Source organism: Sinocyclocheilus rhinocerous, unplaced genomic scaffold, assembly GCF_001515625.1.
Source record: "Sinocyclocheilus rhinocerous isolate Xijiao unplaced genomic scaffold, SAMN03320098_v1.1 scaffold189, whole genome shotgun sequence".
NCBI lineage: Eukaryota > Metazoa > Chordata > Actinopteri > Cypriniformes > Cyprinidae > Sinocyclocheilus > Sinocyclocheilus rhinocerous.
In genome coordinates this window covers 34,097-52,467 of record NW_015667354.1, presented here as the reverse complement: position 1 = coordinate 52,467, position 18,371 = coordinate 34,097, and the positions used below count along the sequence as shown (strand labels likewise).

General features: G+C 38.0%; 1 protein-coding gene across 1 annotated transcript in view; it reads left to right on the top strand.

The window, feature by feature from the left end:
* LOC107733871 (xylosyltransferase 1-like) overlaps positions 1-17,491 on the top strand; it is a 77,579-nt gene extending 60,088 nt beyond the window's left edge. Inside the window, exons 5-11 of the mRNA XM_016545701.1 lie at positions 1,292-1,372; positions 1,509-1,725; positions 3,133-3,309; positions 6,019-6,275; positions 9,054-9,249; positions 12,039-12,372; positions 16,113-17,491. Of these exons, the coding sequence (XP_016401187.1) occupies positions 1,292-1,372; positions 1,509-1,725; positions 3,133-3,309; positions 6,019-6,275; positions 9,054-9,249; positions 12,039-12,372; positions 16,113-16,435 (1,585 nt within the window). The 3' untranslated portion in view covers positions 16,436-17,491. The remainder of the gene's footprint in view (positions 1-1,291; positions 1,373-1,508; positions 1,726-3,132; positions 3,310-6,018; positions 6,276-9,053; positions 9,250-12,038; positions 12,373-16,112) is intronic.
* The last annotated feature ends 880 nt before the right edge of the window (positions 17,492-18,371 follow it).

Genomic DNA, 18,371 nt, shown 5'->3' with positions numbered 1-18,371 from the left:
GTTTACCACAGCAGTTAAACATTTAACGTGGCAACAAATTCACCTCAGCTATTTATAACTTCTTGGTTGCAAACAAACACATTTGTTGCCTTCAAAATAGGAGACAGTTTTCTTCTTCACTTATTTTTGCAATTAATTCAGAACCAACCAATCTTTTTCCTGAAAATCCTAGCTAATTTTAACTCGTAGGATAAAAACTTACAGACTTTGCACATACAAGATATAACAATTTCCTTTTTTTTTTCCTGACCTTGTTACACTTGTGGTGTTCCTGGTCAAAAATGACCAACCTACAAAAAATTGCTTGTATATTTCTTGTTTTGCTATATTATTACCAAAAATTGGAATCGATCTTTTATCAATTAGCACAAGTTTTGTATTTGGTTTTTGGAATGGATGGCTTTATGTTCTGAGCTTATGCACCACATTTGTGGGGTGAACATTGCCAAAATTATCCACAATAAAAAAAACACTTTTTTCACAACCAGTTCCAAAAAGAAATATAAAACCAGTGCTAATTGAAAAAAAACAAGTTGACAAAAAGATTTAATCCAAGATTTTGTGATCATAAAGCATAATGGCAGACTTAAGACATTTTTAAAGGTAGCCATTTTTGGCTGGGAACACCAACTTAGGTAAAGGATTTTCACCACAGCACATGGGGTAAAATTTGTAAGCTTTATAAGTCAATTATAAGGTTATAATAAGAATTTTAAAGTGAAATATGATGGTACGGCGCCTATAACATTGCAGTCCCTCATTGACTTTCATTGTAAGAATGTTCACAATTACTATCTAACAGTAATTTGCATACTCCCTTGCGGTTCTTGTTCACAGTCAAGGCTAGTAACCAGAAAGATGCTGGTTTGATCCCCAGAAATGTGAGCCATGACTGTTGTTCCTTTGAGCAAGCCATTTCTCAAATTCCACTTTCCCTGGTATTGCGATAAATAGAGATTTTATTATTCTTTTTATCTTCAGTGTGAAGTTCTTTCCTCTGTAGCAGAAGCCTGCAGTGAAAAAAACAAACAAATGTGTGAGAGGAGTGTGTATGGGGAAAACTGACTACAGACGTTGAGGCAATGCATTGCGACAGGCGGTGAAACCGGGCAGCTGGCATCAGGGGCTGAATCTGGCTCTGTATGTGAGCTTGGACTCACCCACAATCCCTCGTGCTCCGCGCTCATTTACACTGTGGCTCATTAGCCTGATTAGCAAACTCTCTGTTACTCTTTCTCTCTTTCACTTGTTTTCTGGTTTCCCTTCCAACATTTTTTCAATGTCTCCTCAGGACCAATGATCAGCTGGTGGCCTTCCTGTCCAAATACAGAGATATGAATTTCATCAAGTCCCACGGGAGAGATAACGCTCGGTGAGTGCTGACGTGTGATCACGCTGATGGCTTATGGTGCCCAAGACACTCAAACACGTGCCAGTCGCACAGAAGGGTGCCTTTTATAACCGACAAAAATACATTTGTAATTTGCATTGTTGATAATCGCCAACAGATTCATCAGAAAACAAGGTTTGGACCGGCTTTTCTTCGAGTGTGACACCCATATGTGGAGACTTGGAGACAGGAAAATTCCAGAAGGCATATCTGTGGATGGAGGCTCTGACTGGTTTCTGCTCAACCGAATGTTCGTGGAGTACGTCATCAACACTCAAGATGACCTTGTGACCAACATGAAACGTTTCTACACGTACACACTCTTACCTGCAGAGGTGAGACACCAAAATTATGTAAAATGAATGTCAAAGAAGTACAAATGTGTTGTTTTCCAGAAAAAAAAATATCTAAAGATTCTTGAAGGGATAGTTCACCCAAAAATAAAAATTCTGTCAATAATTACTCTCCTATCGTTCATCTTCAGAACACAAATTAAGATATTTCTGATGAAATCCGAGAGCTTTCTGGCCCTGCATAGACAGCAACGCAACTACCATGCTCAAGGCCCAGAAAGGTAGTAAAGACATCGATATAATAGTCCATGTGACATCAGTGGACTGTGACATCATATTGTTGAATAAAGTCTTTTTTATTGTTTTCTTTGTGAACAAAAAGTATTCTCGTAGCTTCATAAAATTAAGGTTGAACCACAGAACCACAGACTATTTTAATGATGTCCTTACTACCTTTCTGGGCCTTGAACGTGGTAGTTGCATTGCTGTCTATGCAGGATCAGAAAGCTCTCAGATTTCATCAAAAATATCTTAATTTGTGTTCCGAAGATGAACGAAGGTTTTACAGGTTTGGAACGACATGAGTGTGAGTACTTAATGACAGAATTTTCATTTTTGGGTGAACTATCCCTTTAAAGCAATGGAAATTCACTATAGAGAGAATATATTTTGCATGACATTTATTATTGTTTTTTCTTGTTTTGAACAAATCTAAAGGAATTTATGAGTGGAGTTTAAGTTTAAAACAAGTTAAAAAAAAATGGGGTAAGAAAAATGAAGTATAATATTCTTATATTCATAATAATATATATTCTCTGAAAACGATTATCTTGCACAATTTTCTTTGTTGAATTAAATGCATCTTGTTTTAAGGATATTTAGTTTTTTTTTTTCCTACAAAAACAAGACGATAATAATGATCAAGAAAATGACTTTGCATTGCACAATATTCCAAGGATTCTGCTACATTAATTCACTAGATTGGCGTTTCATTAATATTTCTCACTTATTCATGAGTTTGACGTTTACGTTGATAAATTGAGTAAATTTCCAAAAAGCGAGATGAATTTGCATCGTTTTATTTGCTCATTTGCATTGTGTTTGCTCATTTGAAATGACTGTGTCAAATGTGTTAGTTTTAATGAAGGGCTTTTTGCCGTGCTGCAGCGAAATTGGATTCTTCGCTCTGTCTAGGGCTAGTTATTCACCGCTGAGATATTGGATATTTTGGCTTGAGAAGGCAATTGGCCCTTTTTCACTGATGTAGACATTTAACACACTAGACCTCCTGACAGGGCCATTCTGTTAGACATCCATCTTCATTTTATCAGATGTCATTATTCTGTTTCAACCTCTTAGTCATCTATTTTCTTCTCTTGCTCTTCACCTCTCACCGTCCCTTCCTATTTATCATCCTCCTCCTCCCCGATCCTCTCTCTGTCTTCGCAGTCGTTCTTCCACACAGTTCTGGAGAACAGCCCGCACTGCGAGAGCATGGTGGACAACAACCTCCGCATCACCAACTGGAATCGAAAGCTGGGCTGCAAGTGTCAATACAAGCACATCGTGGACTGGTGCGGCTGCTCGCCGAACGACTTCAAGCCCTCCGACCTGCCCCGTTTCCAGGTGAGCGTCTCGTACCCTTCCCACGATGCTCTCAGCCCTCTTGGTGTCCGACTGTATCAGTGCAGCTGGCGCTAACAGGAACAGTTCGATGAACCCGATCATTAGTTAAACACTTTTAAAGCCGTTTCCGTGACAGCGCTGACCTCACGCCCGAAGGAGACCTACGCCGCGTCCTGTTTAGTCTGAATAAGCACAATAGGCCTTTAATTTACCTTTAACAAGCACCTAATAGTGTGAGACAAGCTCTCCAGTCAGTAGCGATTTCAATCGTGATTAGAAATCCAATGAGACTCAACTAAAGGAAAGCCTTGCTAACTCGTGCCTACACAGGGGATCTGTAATTAACTGTGGCCGGCAGAAAAGGACGATGAGGGATCAATTGCGAGGCGGTCTCTCATCAAAAGGATTCTGGTAGTGAGTCTAGTATAGTGGAATGAGGCTGTGGAGCTTGACCGCAGCAGCTGATTCCCTTCTCTCCCCCCCCACCTTTGTTCTGGAAGTCTCTCATTAGCCTCCAGAGTCGATCCTAACCTGGTCATGCCCGACCCCGGTGACTCACTCTCTTGAAATGAGTTTGAAAGTTGTCATTCCCAGCCTGGTGATTTTCACATAGCTGGCTGTGCTTAATTTTTTCCATTCCGCTGCAACAGAACTGCAACTTTGCATTTTCTCTCGTGTTGCTTGCAGTATGGTTTCACATTAAACCACGTTTCATCATAAACTCGCTTTCACGTTATGGTATTACAACTGTGAAATTATAAACAAAAAATGCACATTTTCTAAGACATGAACTGAAATTAATTGTGAATTTTATTAACATTAAATCGTCCTCCTCCCATTTTCACCTCAAAATTATGGGGAAGCTGTGCCTCCCCTGCCTCCCCCGACGAGCCGCCACTGAAACTCCCTATTGTGAGCTTGTGTGCCAAACCATGACATCATCACCGTGTGCCACATCAGGCAGCTTTGCCACTTGCTTGCTTTTTCCCAAAACCTACCAGCTGATGAAGCTACTTTTTTTTTTTCTTTTTTTTTTCCATTTAACCACAATGGTGGATCTTGATGTTCATATATTCGAATTAAAGTACAAAAAAAATTAAAGTAATTTTGGCCCTGTTATTTATAACTAGTGTTTCCTCTTTTAAATAAGGGCTGAAAACCCAGCTCCATCATCGGCATATTTCGAGCCTCGCTAAATGTTTACAGCCACAACTGCTCTTCATAATGGAGTCCTTTCACAGAGCCTGCGGGTTAACTCATTCAGGCCTGTGCTGGGGGAAGGGTCTGCGAGCGTTTAGCGGGTCATTATCACTGAAGGCATGCCCATAGTGAGTATTAAGTAATTATTCTGTGACAATACCTCCTTTCTCACAGACAGCTCTGAAGAAAACGGACAATGGGAGAGGAAGGGAGGCTTGAAATGTGTCATGGCAGTTCAGTTTTTATCCACGCATTTCTCACCCCTCACCCTATAGAGGCCCAAACCGTATAAAAGAGCTCTCTCGACATGCCTCTCCAAATCACTTTATTATATTTCTTTATGCTTTCTCTTTTTCTCCCATCTTTTGACTTTTTAAAAAAATAGTTGAATTTTGTTTAAAAGGATAGTTCACCCAAAAATGAAAATTCATGAAAGGAAATATATTAAAGAATTGTACTGGTCACTTTTTTTCAATGCAATAATAATAAAAAGAATCACGAGCTGCGATATCTATTCCATGAGCAATATTCAAATAAATACATCAGTCCAGTTTAACAGTCTGAATGATTTGTTTATGAATCAGTCTTTTGAATCAGATCTTTCCAATGAATCGTTTGATTTAGTTCACACTCACAGTACACTTTAGTGCTATATTGAATTTAATAACAGTTTTTACAGTGGCACACACTGTATAAAGTTCTAGATTGCATAACTCACAACTTTCACCATTGTTTTGTCAGCTGAACAATCGGTATGTTGTTAAATAATAGTACAATCTATTGAATGCACTGCATTTCTATCCCTCACAGTCTTGTTTTCCGTCCTGTCAGAAATGATGGCGCTACCCTGGCTAAGGTCTATTAACGGTTTAAATGATTTGTTTACAAGTCATACTGCTCTAGTTTTCCTGAACTTTTTCTTTGGTGTTGCACGGAATAAAAAAAGTCATATGGGGTTGGAAAGCCATGAGGATGAGTACATGATGACAGAATCTTAATTTTGGGAAATTTTTGTTCCTTTCATGACTCGTGTTTTGATTTTTCCATCTTCTAGGACGCTCTCCTGAAAGATGTCTGTCAGGGGTCTGATGTTGCCTGAAAACTATTTCAAGAATGAAGATTTTTGAAATTTTTGGTTCTTCACAGATGTCGTCCTTCTTCTTATCTGTTTTATGTTACACATGTTAGTCTGCGGGGAGGCGAGGTGGATGTGAATAAAAAGCAACACCACCGTTTCATGCCAGACATATGCCACTTTGATTTTTACTTTTTGCCGTCAATTATCTCTGGAGAATTTCCGTTTCTGATTCTTTTAGCTTTTTCCCCTTCTAGCACATCATTCTGGATGGTGTGTCACGCTTTTCAGTTTTCCGTCGCTTCGCTCTGTCACTATCTCTCTTTCTCTTCCTGTTTCTCACAGTCTCAGCAGGTTGTCTTGTCTATCAGCGTCTCTTTGTCTTCACACTCACGCTCTCTATTTCTTTCTCTCTCTGTCTTTGTCTCCATCAGCAAACCACCAGGCCCATATTCTTCGCAAGGAAGTTTGAAGCCAGTGTAAATCAAGAGATAGTGAATCAGCTGGATGCCTTCCTGTTCGGGAGTATGCCCCAGGGCACGCCGGGTCTCAAGGCCTACTGGGAGAATGTTTTTGATGAAGAGGATGGTATTCACAGCCTGTCCGACGCGCATCTCACTCACTATCATGCCTTCGCCCGATTGGGTCTGGCACGGACTACCAACTCGTTACAGGGTGACAACAGCTGCAGGTCAGTACGCAGTCTATTGTATGTTTCATTGAAGTGCAAAATGAGTTGTCAGGATTAGCTGTTTGTGTTTAGATCAGTGTTGTTAGACTGCAGAGTTTAGCTCAAATCCTGATCAAACTCACTTACCTGTGATTTTCTAGGGATCCTAAAGACTTTGAGCTTGCACAGGTGTGTTTGATTAGGGTTGGAGCTAAACTCTGCAGAACATTAGCTCTCCAGGGCAAGATCTGAGGAACCCTGGTTTAGATTATCTAAGTCTATCGTTTTGACTTGTTTGGGGTTTGCCATTGGCTTTTGTTGTATGGAAATGAGCAGCTTGCACCTTTCTGAAAATCAGTGGGTTTGCTTCAGGACCCAGATTTTACACTGAAAATCATGAGACGACTTAAACTGGTTGATGATAGTTGAATGATGATGGTTTCATGTTCAGCAGTCAATAATTCATTGCACATTATAGTCGATACAAAACTGTTTTTTAATCCTTATTGCAAGAGAACCTGTTTTTAATGTAGTTAATCTTATTTTAATAGGTTTCTTAATAGTTTTTAAGGATTTCAAGATGACATCTCATTTTGCTAGCTTCTAACAAGTCAGATGAATTTGCACCAAAATTACAAGGAATCTGATTGGATGCACAGCTTTTGACATTGTCACGAAAAAAATATGTGAATTACTGTAGAAAAGTCAATTTTCAATCATTTTTAAAAGTGATTTTAAAATTATAGATAATTTAATCAAAATTGTTAATACTACACCCTACTTTTGATTTATATTTAAAGAAATATAGTAAATAATTGGTATTTCATTTAATACATTTTCAGCCCACTGTGTTTTAATACGGTTTGAATATTAATTTAGTTTAATTTACTGTTCATTTTATTTTAGCGATAATTTAATTAGTTGATTTGATTACGGTTGTACTCCATTAAAACCCATTAATATTTCTCCATTAAAACCTCCATAAAAATGTTTGGACTGTGAAATATTTCAGAGATTACTTTTGACTTTGAGTTTCAGTTGAGTAATGATTCTGCGACCAGTGTTGGGGGTAACGCATTACAAGTAACGCGAGTTACGTAATCAGATTACTTTTTTCAAGTAACTAGTAAAGTAACGCATTACTTTTTAATTTACAAGAGAATATCTGAGTTACTTTTCAAATAAGTAACACACTAAGTAACGTAATTAGTTACTTTTTTATGGAGTAATGCAATATTGTAATGCATTACTTTTAAAAGTAACTTTCCCCAACACTGTCTGCGACTCTAGATCATCCTTTCTGATTGACATCCCACCAATCACTGCTCTAAATAAATTAACTTCATCATTTTCAAGTGAATTGTTCCTCTAACATTTGTGTGTGTCCATGTTTTTGTTAGTGTGGGTTTTTCATAGTAATTATGTTTTGTTTATAACTGTATGTATATTGGCACTCTAAAAGCTAAAGAACTGCACACTCATTTGTGCTGTCTGCCGAGGGAAGCGCAGCTTTGTTTGATCTCACTCGCAGCAGATCTGAAGTTCCTCAGCTGTCCGAGCATCTGTCATTACTGAGATAGAGAAGAGAGAGAGAGAGACGGACGGACGGACAGAGCCGAGAGAGGATAAGGGACAGAGAGTTTGTTAGTCTGGTTGCTGTGTTTATGTGTTTATCAGTGCAGTAATGGCTGGCGTCGCTTCTGTTTCTGTGCAAGGAGAGCACCGATGCGTTCAGACAAGTGAGCCACAGTATTTGGACCCTGCAGAGGGACTCGTCAACACAAGGAGGTGGTTGTTGCTGGCCGGTGGGGGTTGGGTGGTGGGGCTCGGTGTTTTTCGCAGCCCTCTGTGACATCAGCGGTGAGAGGCTGAGGTGGACCGCTTCAATAGCTGCTCTGTTAGTCCCTGCGTGCTGCCCACCTCCTGCGGTGACAGAGGACGGGGAGGAGGCGAGGGCTGCCGCACCAGTGTAAATATTTGCTGTTCTGCTTGTCAGGCGAGCGGTGCTGGGATGGAGCACCTCTAGCCTGAGCTGGAATACTGATGAGAGCGCGGCGGCAGAGCTCAGGGTGGAGATCGCCGTGAGAGCAGCCGTCCGCTCCGCATGGCCGCCTGCGTCTCTATCAGCTCCTGCTGCTCCTCCTTCTGTCTGTCTGTCTGTCTCAGTGTCTCACAGCCCAGCGCTTCACTCACCTCTCTACAACCCCACGTCTAGAGAAAATAAACTTCACTCAGAATACAAAATGATTGGTTTGGTTGCCCAGAAGTTTTTCAGCTTTTTTTTCAAGTGAAGAGCATGTGAACAAAGCCAGAAGAAACTTTGAAATTGCAAAGACAGTTACTAGTCGAATAACTGGTCTTACGGAAGTCCTATATTTGTTTGTACAGTGCAAACTGTCTAATTTTTTTGGAAGCCTTTTTTTTTTTTTTTTAGAAAGAGAAACTTTTTTCTTTGGAAACCTCTACTCTAACCTTTGATGTAATTAAATGCAAAAGATTAAAAGTATTATTTTCTTTTAAAACACCCCAAGCAAATGGAAAGTAGTGTTATACAAGGAAAAAATCTGGACTAATATGTTTGGGATTATCTAATGTGGAACATTTCTCATGTTAAGCCACCAAAACAAATATATATATATATATATATATTAAAATCATGACCAGTAAGAAATATTATTTATAAGAAATTCCCCAATGAAGGCCCCTTTGGCAAATGTGGCTGAAAGGTCAATTTGGACCCTAAATGCAAGCGTTGCAAATTGTTAAACTAGGGTTAAATGACTTCTTTTGTGCCTTTAGGTATTTTGCCATGGGACATCCTGTGTCTGTCCACATCTACTTCCTGTCTGATGAGTTCCAGGGATACCTGGTCAGACATCATGCCACCAACCTGGCAACCAGCAAACTGGAAACCCTGGAGACCTGGGTTATGCCCAAGCAGTTCTTCAGGTTCACCTATCCACCCAATACCTTCAACAGACTGCAGTTTGCAGAGGTTAGTAAACTCACTGTATTACAACACACACTGGAGAGGAAGTGTTTTCGTATATTCCAGTAGTTAAAGCATGATGGGTAGCACATTTATGTGTTTTCTGTTGAGAACAGAAACTGTCATCGTGCGGTGTTTCATAAATAAAAGTTTTAAGACAATGCGTATTTTGTTCTGGCTCACTGCAGTAAAAATGTCTTGGCAGTCTATAGGTGCCAAATCACCCCTGCGGTACCCTCAGAATATATGCATTGCTAAGAAAATTGACCTCCGAATATTATTGGCAATCTTACACTGCTGCACATTGTGCTTGACATACTCCGTTAAACAACCAATAAAATGGTCATAATTATACACTTACTTTGCTGATGAAAGTGACAAACAATTCAAATTAATGGTGAACAATGACTCTACTCTATTTTGAATTAAAATATTTAATGTTTCACGTGTTAATAATAATAATGCGAGTAATAAAAAGAAATCTAAAAAATGATCTGACTCGAGTTATGGCTGCTTAAATTGTATTTTTGCCATCACAGAAATAAATTGCATTTTAAAGTATAATAAAATAGCAAACAGTTATTATACATAATAGTATAATTATTATTAATAATGTCACAATATTACTGTATTTTTGATCAAGTAAAGTCTGGCTTTATAAGAAGAAGAGACTTCTTTCAAAAACATGACAAAAATCTTACAGACCCCAAATTTTTGAATGGTAGTGTATATCATATATTATATATAAATGTATGACTAGTGCATGTTCTTAATTCATCTGTGTGGGAAAAAGTTGATTTTGGAGCCTGCCTGGATGTCATTTCCCAGCATCCGTCCTTGGGGGACACCCATAGACAAGACAGCAGAGCTGTAAAGTGCTTAAACCAAGTCCAGCTGGGTCTCAGGCATCTTCCCAACAGAATGATCAAATTGATTTGCTATGTTTTACTGAGGTGTGGGCATGGCCGAGGAGGGATCAAGTGTAAGAGACTCCCGCTGTCGGTCACGTCCTCGGTAGAAATTTCTAAGAGTGGCCAGAGGGAGCTAACATTACACGGCTGCAATCCACCAGCACCCCCCATCCCACAAGTCAAATTACCTCACAGTGGGAGAAACATTACATTGGGCACTGCTGATCGTTTGATGCAATTATGCTCATCTCAGCTGGTACTGGCTGTCCCAATTGGTGCCATCTGTTTACTGACGATGGGATCTTGTGCAATTCATTTGGCTGTATGTTCCTCTCTTAGGGAGCCACCGGTATGTACAGAGCTCAGGCATCCCGGAACTCTGGTGTTTTAGGGCAGTGTTTCCCAACCGGGGTGCCGTCTGTCGAGAGCAGGGGTGCCGTGTAAAAAATCATTTTTTAATATTTTTAAATTGCTAAAATGTTCGAAAAAGCAGCTATTATATCATATCAATTTCTGATGTCGCGAGTATATTCTGCAGTTCTTCCCTGCTGTACCGAATATCTATACTTTTCAAAGTATCATATCGAAGTTAGAAATTCAAATATTGTGACAAAATTAATTTTGTAGGGTGCCACAAATGTGTTAAAATTTCCAAAGGGTGCCGCGACTAAAGAAAGGTTGGGAAACACTGTCTTAGGGGACTGAATTTTAAGGATACAGAAAGTTTGTACAGCTTCCATAGCAATGAGGGCCTGTGCAGTGTCTGGAGGGGGTGAACTGACACATCTCTGCATCAGGAGCGACACACTCTGTCTCAGAGGCCTCAGGACTGTGTTCTCTTCCTGCCTCACTTGCCTTCATTCTTCACTTTTACTGCTTCTGCCTCTGCAACTTTGCTTTCGATCAGTGATTCCCAGCCAGGGGTATATGTTACCCAAGGGGTACTCTGGCAGGTTCCAGGGGTACTTGAAAAGATTTTACTTAAACTTATGGAAACATGTTGAAAACTGTGTTAAACTTACAAAATATTATGAGAAATGTAATAGAAGAATATAATAAATCATATAAAATCAATATTAATCTATTTATGTAAAAGCATAAAAATAATTTTCAGATTACGATGAGTTCCTTTTTTAAAGAAACAAAAAAAAATGTTTTGAAAGACATGAATACTTTTATTTTGCATTTAAGGATGCATTTTTTGATGCAACAAAAGTGACAGTAAATTATAATGTACAGTGTTACAAAAGATTTCTATTTCAAATAAATTGTGTTCTTTTAAATTAATATTCATCAAAGTATCACGTTTCTACAAAAATATTAAGCAGCACAATAATAATAAATATTTCTTGAGCAGCAAATCAGCATATTAGAATGATTTCTGAAGGATCATGTGACACTGAAGACTGGAGTAATGATGCTGGAAATTCAGCTTTGCCATCACAGGAATAAATCACATAAAAATGTATTCAAATAAAACAGCTATTTTACATTGTAGTAATATGATGCAATATTACTGTTTTACTATATTTTTCATTAAATAAATGCAGCTTTGGTGAGACGACTTTTAAAAATATTAAAACATTTTACTGACCCCAAACATTTGAACAGTAGTCTGTGTTTGTGATTTATATGTGACTCGATCTGTTATTCACCCACAGCATTGATTTGTTTTATCAATGATTTAAAAGTGACTTTAATATAATTAATCTTCATGTTAAATGATATCCAGAGTGAATGGGAACATTGGTTTGTGTCACTAAAGGGGTACTTGAACCTTACTCACGGGGCTGTGAAGGTTCATTAGGCTAAAAGATTGGGTGGGAACTGCTCTTGACTTTCATGTTAAATATCTGTTTTTGGTTGTTTCCTCTCAATAATCAGATTGGAACAGACTGGGATGCTAAGGAAAGGATATTCCGGAACTTTGGGAATCTGATGGGACCCATGGCCGAGCCTGTGGGGATGCAGAAATGGGGGAAAGGGTCAAATGTGACCATGACTGTGGTGTGGATTGACCCCACCAATGTCATCGCTGCCACCTACGACATCCTGATCGACGCCAGTGCTGAGTTCACTCACTACAGGCCTCCGCTGAACCTGCCCCTGCGGCCCGGCATGTGGACCGTACGTGTGCTGCACCACTGGAGCCCTGTGGCAGAGACGCGCTTTCTCATCACTCCCCTTACCCACCACAAACACCTGCCTATACGCCAAGGTGAGAGTTACACTGTATACGGAAGGTGACAAAGATTCACGAATGAATCGTTCTTTTGAACTGGTTGTTTCTGATGATTCAGTTGAACTGATTCCAAAGTGTGAGAGTCTTCAGTGTAAGAAATTAGTTTGGGGTAAAATGTTGAGTTGGGAGACATGATAGAATTTATGAAGCCTAATTAAAAAGATAGTGAGAAAGTATGTATTTAACAACATTTTTCATCAAAAAAAAAGGAAGACAAAAATACACCGTATGATGATTCAAATTATTCAGTCAATTATTTATTGAACCTATTTTTTTTTAAACGAACCATTTGAACAAAACAATTCCCTAAAAATGAATTAAACTTCTTAACGCTACTCTTTACAATATTGTTCTTATTGTTATTAAATTATCTAAAATTAACTATTTAATATTATAACTGTTTAATTTAATATTAACTATTTAATTTAAATGTATCTATTAAAAACAGTTTTTTTCATATGAAATAAGCTGATGTATAATAACATAAATATTTGATGAAAAATGTAGACAAAATGTAAAATGTAAAAAAAGATTTGGTAACACTTTAGTATAGGGACCAATTCTCACTATTAACTAGTTGCTTACTAGCATGCCTATTATTAACATATTGGCTGTTTATTAGTGCTTATAAAGCACATATTCTGCATGACCATATTCAACATCCATAATCCTACCCAATACCTGAACTTAACAACTACCTTACTAACTATTCATAAGCAGAAGATTAGGAGTTTATTGAGGTAAAAGTCGTAGTTAATGGATTGTTAATATCGAGAATTGGACCTTAAAATAAAGTGTGACCAAGACCAAAGATTTAAATTAGAAAGTTTCCCTTGGCAATTAGCTGAAAGAAAATAAGTTCAAGTTGAAGAACTAATATTATTTACTGATACTAAAATAAAATTTAAATTAAATCTAAACAGAAAAAAACTCATATAAATGACTTAAAATAAATAAAAATGAAAATATAAAAATAAAAGCTAATAGTATATAAAACACTGGATTAAACATACAAATTTTTCACACAAAAAAATATATATAGATAACCTCCAATCCACCAGCTCAAGCATGACATACCAACAACACGTAAAGCTAATGTGGATGCTAAAATACAATCTCCAATCCAAGTTAACAAACATCAGCTTTAAAATTCATGGGGCAAATATAAATCGCTTCCACCACAAACAACATTGTTTTTTTCCTGTCAACTCTCATAGTTGAAAAAATAAACACGGTCTAAACTGGCCATCGTAGCATAGAATATCACTGGAGAAAATGCTCCGCATTTGAAGCTTTGATTTATGCGCTGTTCCAGGATCGTATATTTAAATGATCCTTCCTCCAGATGTAATGACTAATCCTCTTGCATTTTGGGTGCTTTTTTTGAAGACCATAGTCTGACACTATGGTACGCTGTATATTAAACTGCCTCAACCTTTCAGGTCATCCACCCCCCTGCTTTCAAAGGCACTTTCTGCCTTCACGTCTAGCTCTGTTCCTGGGCCGCTCGCTTGCCTATATATAGCCCCGGCTCACAGTCACGAATGAGTAATACACATCACGCCGGGTCACCTTTCATTGAAATAAACTCCAAAAGATTACTGTGCTGGGGCCGCGATTGGTATCTCGAGCCCATTAGGGACATTTGGAAATAAGTGTGGTGTGCGGTCATCAGCGAATCTGTCCTCAAAATGCTCCTAATGAGGGAGAGCTTGTGATTGCGGTTCGGTGTGGGAATGGGCGGGTGATAAACACACGTGATTTACCAGACTGTCGTATGATTAATGTCTACGGCAGGCACCGAGTTCTTTTGCTCTCCGTGCCTCTGCACCCACAGCTAATAAAAGTTTATGGAGTGTGTTTATGCGGCCCAGGTCGGGCGGCACGCTGTAAGCAACGACGCCATCCTATCCATGCACTTCCTGTGAGCGTGAAATGGCATGTTCTGGAAAGGAGGTGGGCCAACCTGGAGAGGGGGGTCAGGAAGAGACACAGAGGGTGATCTGTGAAGGGCGGCTGGAGAGAGAAGTGTGAGGAGCCCGAGGAATTCACCGCTTTACCTCCATCCTCACAGATAAATGAGCTGTTGTTAGCCATCTGGTGTTAGATGATGTGATGCAGACTACTGGTCTAGTTTATATTTGAAGATGTGTTTAAAAATTAAACAAAGTATAGATATTTAATGCCATTTTGATAGAGATTTTGTAAAATCCCAGCTGTAAAGTTTTTCATGCCCTCAAAATAGACTGAATGTATTAAAACTTAGTAAAAGTTAAGTTACAGCATGAAGCCTCTTGTGGCTGGAGACTCGTCATATTTTTCATCATCTTCCTTAGAAATCTTCTGTAACATCATACATGTCTTTAGTCCCTTTTGAGCAATTAAATGTGTCTTTGCAAAATATTTAAAAGAACTAATAAAAATAATTAAATTAAATTACTAAAACAAACTATATTTAAAAACTGAAAATATAAAAATAAAAACTAATTCAAAATACTTTAATAGTATATACACTGTCATTCAGAAGTTTGGGATCAGTAAGATTTTTCATGTTTTTTTAAAGATGTTTCTTATGCTCATCAAGGCTGTATCTATTTGATCAAAAATACAGGGAAAAATATATAATTTTGTGAAATATTATTGCAATTTGAAATAACAGTTTTCTATTTTAATATACTTTAAAATGTAATTTATTCCTGTGATGCAAAGCTGAATTTTCAGCATCATTACTCCTGTCTTCAGTGTCACATGATCCTTCAGAAATCATGCTAATATGATTATTTATAATCAATGTTGGAAACAGTTGTGCTGCTTAATATTTTTTGGGACCTGTGATCATTTTTCCAGGTTTCTTTGACAAATGAAAAGTTAAAAAGAACAGTGTTTATTCAAAATATAAATTTTGTGGTACAATATACACTACTATTTAAACGTTTGGGGTCAGTAAATTTCTTTCTTTTTTTTTAAGAATAATTAATACTCCGCAAGGATGTGTTAAATGGATAAAAAGTGATAGCAAAGACTTATATTGTTAGAAATTTTTTTCTATTTCGAATAATTCAGTGCTGCATCACAGAAATAAATCAGATTTTAAAGTATATTCAAATAGGAAACCAATATGAGAAATTGCAATAATATTTCACAATATTGCTGGGATTTTTTTCTGTATTATTCTGATCAAATAAATACAGCCTTGATGAGCATAAGAGACTCCATTAAAAAACATAAAAAATCTTACTGATCCCAAACTTTTGAGCAGTGTAAATAACTCTGATATAACATTGGTTTATAGATACAGATTTGTACCCACACAAAAATAATAATCTCGTTGACATACAGTGGGTACGGAAAGTATTCAGACCCCCTTAAATCTCCCATCCACCAGCTCAACACACAAATTCAGCACTAACAAACCTTAAAGCTAATGTGGATGTTGCATACTTTCTCCTATCTAAATGAACAAACATTAGCTTTAAAGTTCATTGCGCAAATGAACGACATTGTTTTATAACTCCCATAGCTGAAGAAAATGCAAAAAGTCATCTCTCTTTTTTCACCCACAAAATGAAATCAGGGGGGCTGTTCTTTATTTTTCATGTCTAAAAATGTAAAATGTTCCAGCGAATTCCGTCATAATCCCAGTTTTGCTTTGCTTGCATTAAGTCCTTGCGCATCCTCATGGAAAAACCCCTCTTTTTCTTCTCTCTCTCTCACAGAGGATGCTTTAAGAACGCACAACGGGCCGGCCAAGAACAGCTACATGGAGCAGAGCTTCCACGGCCTGAACCCCATCCTCAACATCCCGGTACACCTGGGTCAGGTCGAAGCGGCCGAACACAACGCAGAGCTTACGGGGTCCGAGCTGGAGCGCTGGGTGGACAGTCTCGTGGGCGAGGTGTGGTCAGCTGTGGACGTGTGTTCAACGGGCCCCAGTGGCTGTCCAGTCATGCAGACTTGCAGGGAAACGGTGTGGAGCTCTCTCAGCCCGGACCCAAAGTCCCAGCTGGGCCCACCCAAAACCAACGGACGAATCAGGTAGCAGCATTCACTGCCCTGAAGACTCGCCTTGTTTCATTTCTTAGGCCATTTTGTTTTTATTATTTATTTTCCAGCATTGCTCATGTGAATATGAGCAAAACGGCCCTCTCTCAAACGCAAGGCACGGGGCCTCGAAAGTGTACACTGGGAAGTTTCTGATGATTTTTGTTTTTTAAATGTGTGCTCTCTCAAACTCTTGAGTGCTCTAGTGATGTGAGTGCTGTCAGGCTTCTCTATATTTAATTTATTTTGATTACTGTGATTGAATCTTTGTCAACTGGAAGCAGCAGGTGATGCCTAAATGTAGGTGTTACAGCTGAATGCTGGGATTTGGGATATTAAGCACAGAATGGACCTTAACACTGGTTGTAAGACCAAAAGGTAGGTTTGTATAGTAAGCCTCTGTATTTAAAAACAAACACCCTTGCACCTAAAATAAATGATAGGAGCGTTTTTCAACCTATACCTTATTAAAACCAATGTTTCAGATCGTATATAACTGTCTGTAGCACAACATTGTGTGTTTCTTTAGTTTTTAGAAAAATAGTTCAATTTTTACAAGGCTTTCACTGGATCAAATGCAGTCAAACAGGCATTTAAAGCCTTCAAACTCCCCTAATAAAGTCTCCTGTTTAGTTTGAATAAGTTATTGGTTGAAAAACATCTGGTTTTAATAAAACTTAGCTTTTGACAAGTAAAAGAGATCCAGTGTCGTGCAAGATGCCAACCTCCACAGAATTCTATGACCTTTGGAGGCAAAGAGGTAGCAGTTAGTTAGTCTGTTCAAAAATGTATCACTCTTCTGTATAATCAAAATGGCCTTTTTGGTTATACTTTTGTAGCAATGGTAGCTACAAACAATAAAAAGGACAAATAAGTGGTGGTTGCATGTACTGTATGTCAAGCTAGCAGGCTTATCAGTTATCAGGCTAGAGATATGCGAAGGCTGGAGAGCTTGCAAGCTAACAGAAAACGGAGAACAGGAAAGGTTTTGAGCATATTTAGCTTTAGTTATGTAATGTGACGGGTGATACATACTACCATACAAAAGTTTGAGGTCAGTACATTTTTGAAAGAAGTCTTTATTCTCACCAAGGATACATTTATTTGATCAACAATGCAGTAAAGCAGTAATAATATGAACTACTGCAAATTAAAATAACTTTTTCTATTGTAATACATTTTAAAATCTAATTTATTCCTTTGATGGTGAAGCTGAATTATCAGCAGCCATCACTCCAGTCTTCAGTGTCACATGATCCTTCAGAAATCATTCTGGTATACTGATTTAGTGCTCAAGATACATTTCCTATTATCACCAGCGTTGAAAACAGCTGTTCTGCTTTTTATTTTATTTTTTTTTTTTTTTGAAAACTTGATGCATTTTTTCAGGATTCTTTAATAGAAAGTTCAAAAGAACATTTATTTAAAATATAAATAATTTATAACATTACAAAAGTATTTACTGTCTCTTATAATCACTTTATTCCATCCTAGATTAATACAAGTATTATTGTCTTCAAAACATCTTACTGACCCTTTTGAACTTTACACTTTTACACTACTGTTCAAAAGTTAAGTAAAGACAGCAAAATTGTTTAGCTAGCAATTTTGTTTTTGTTTTTTACTAACATTTCTAATCGGGCATCAAATAGAGTATCGATAAAATTGTTTTAGTCAATTAGTTCGCTTATGGTCCAAGGGGAAAGGATTCTGTGGAGAGGTCAAAACTTGCACGATACCAAGCTACAATTCTGTAAGCGAGAGAGTCTCGAGTATCTTGTGCGACTGTCTTAAGTATCGTTTTGTCTATGCTGTTCCCCTTCAGGCTCTCGAAACGTAACATGGAAGGTGCCAGCTATGCTGGCACAGCACAAAAAAATGTCATTTCTTTGCCTTTTTATTGTTTTATAATTTTTCCTTTCCCCTGAACAGAG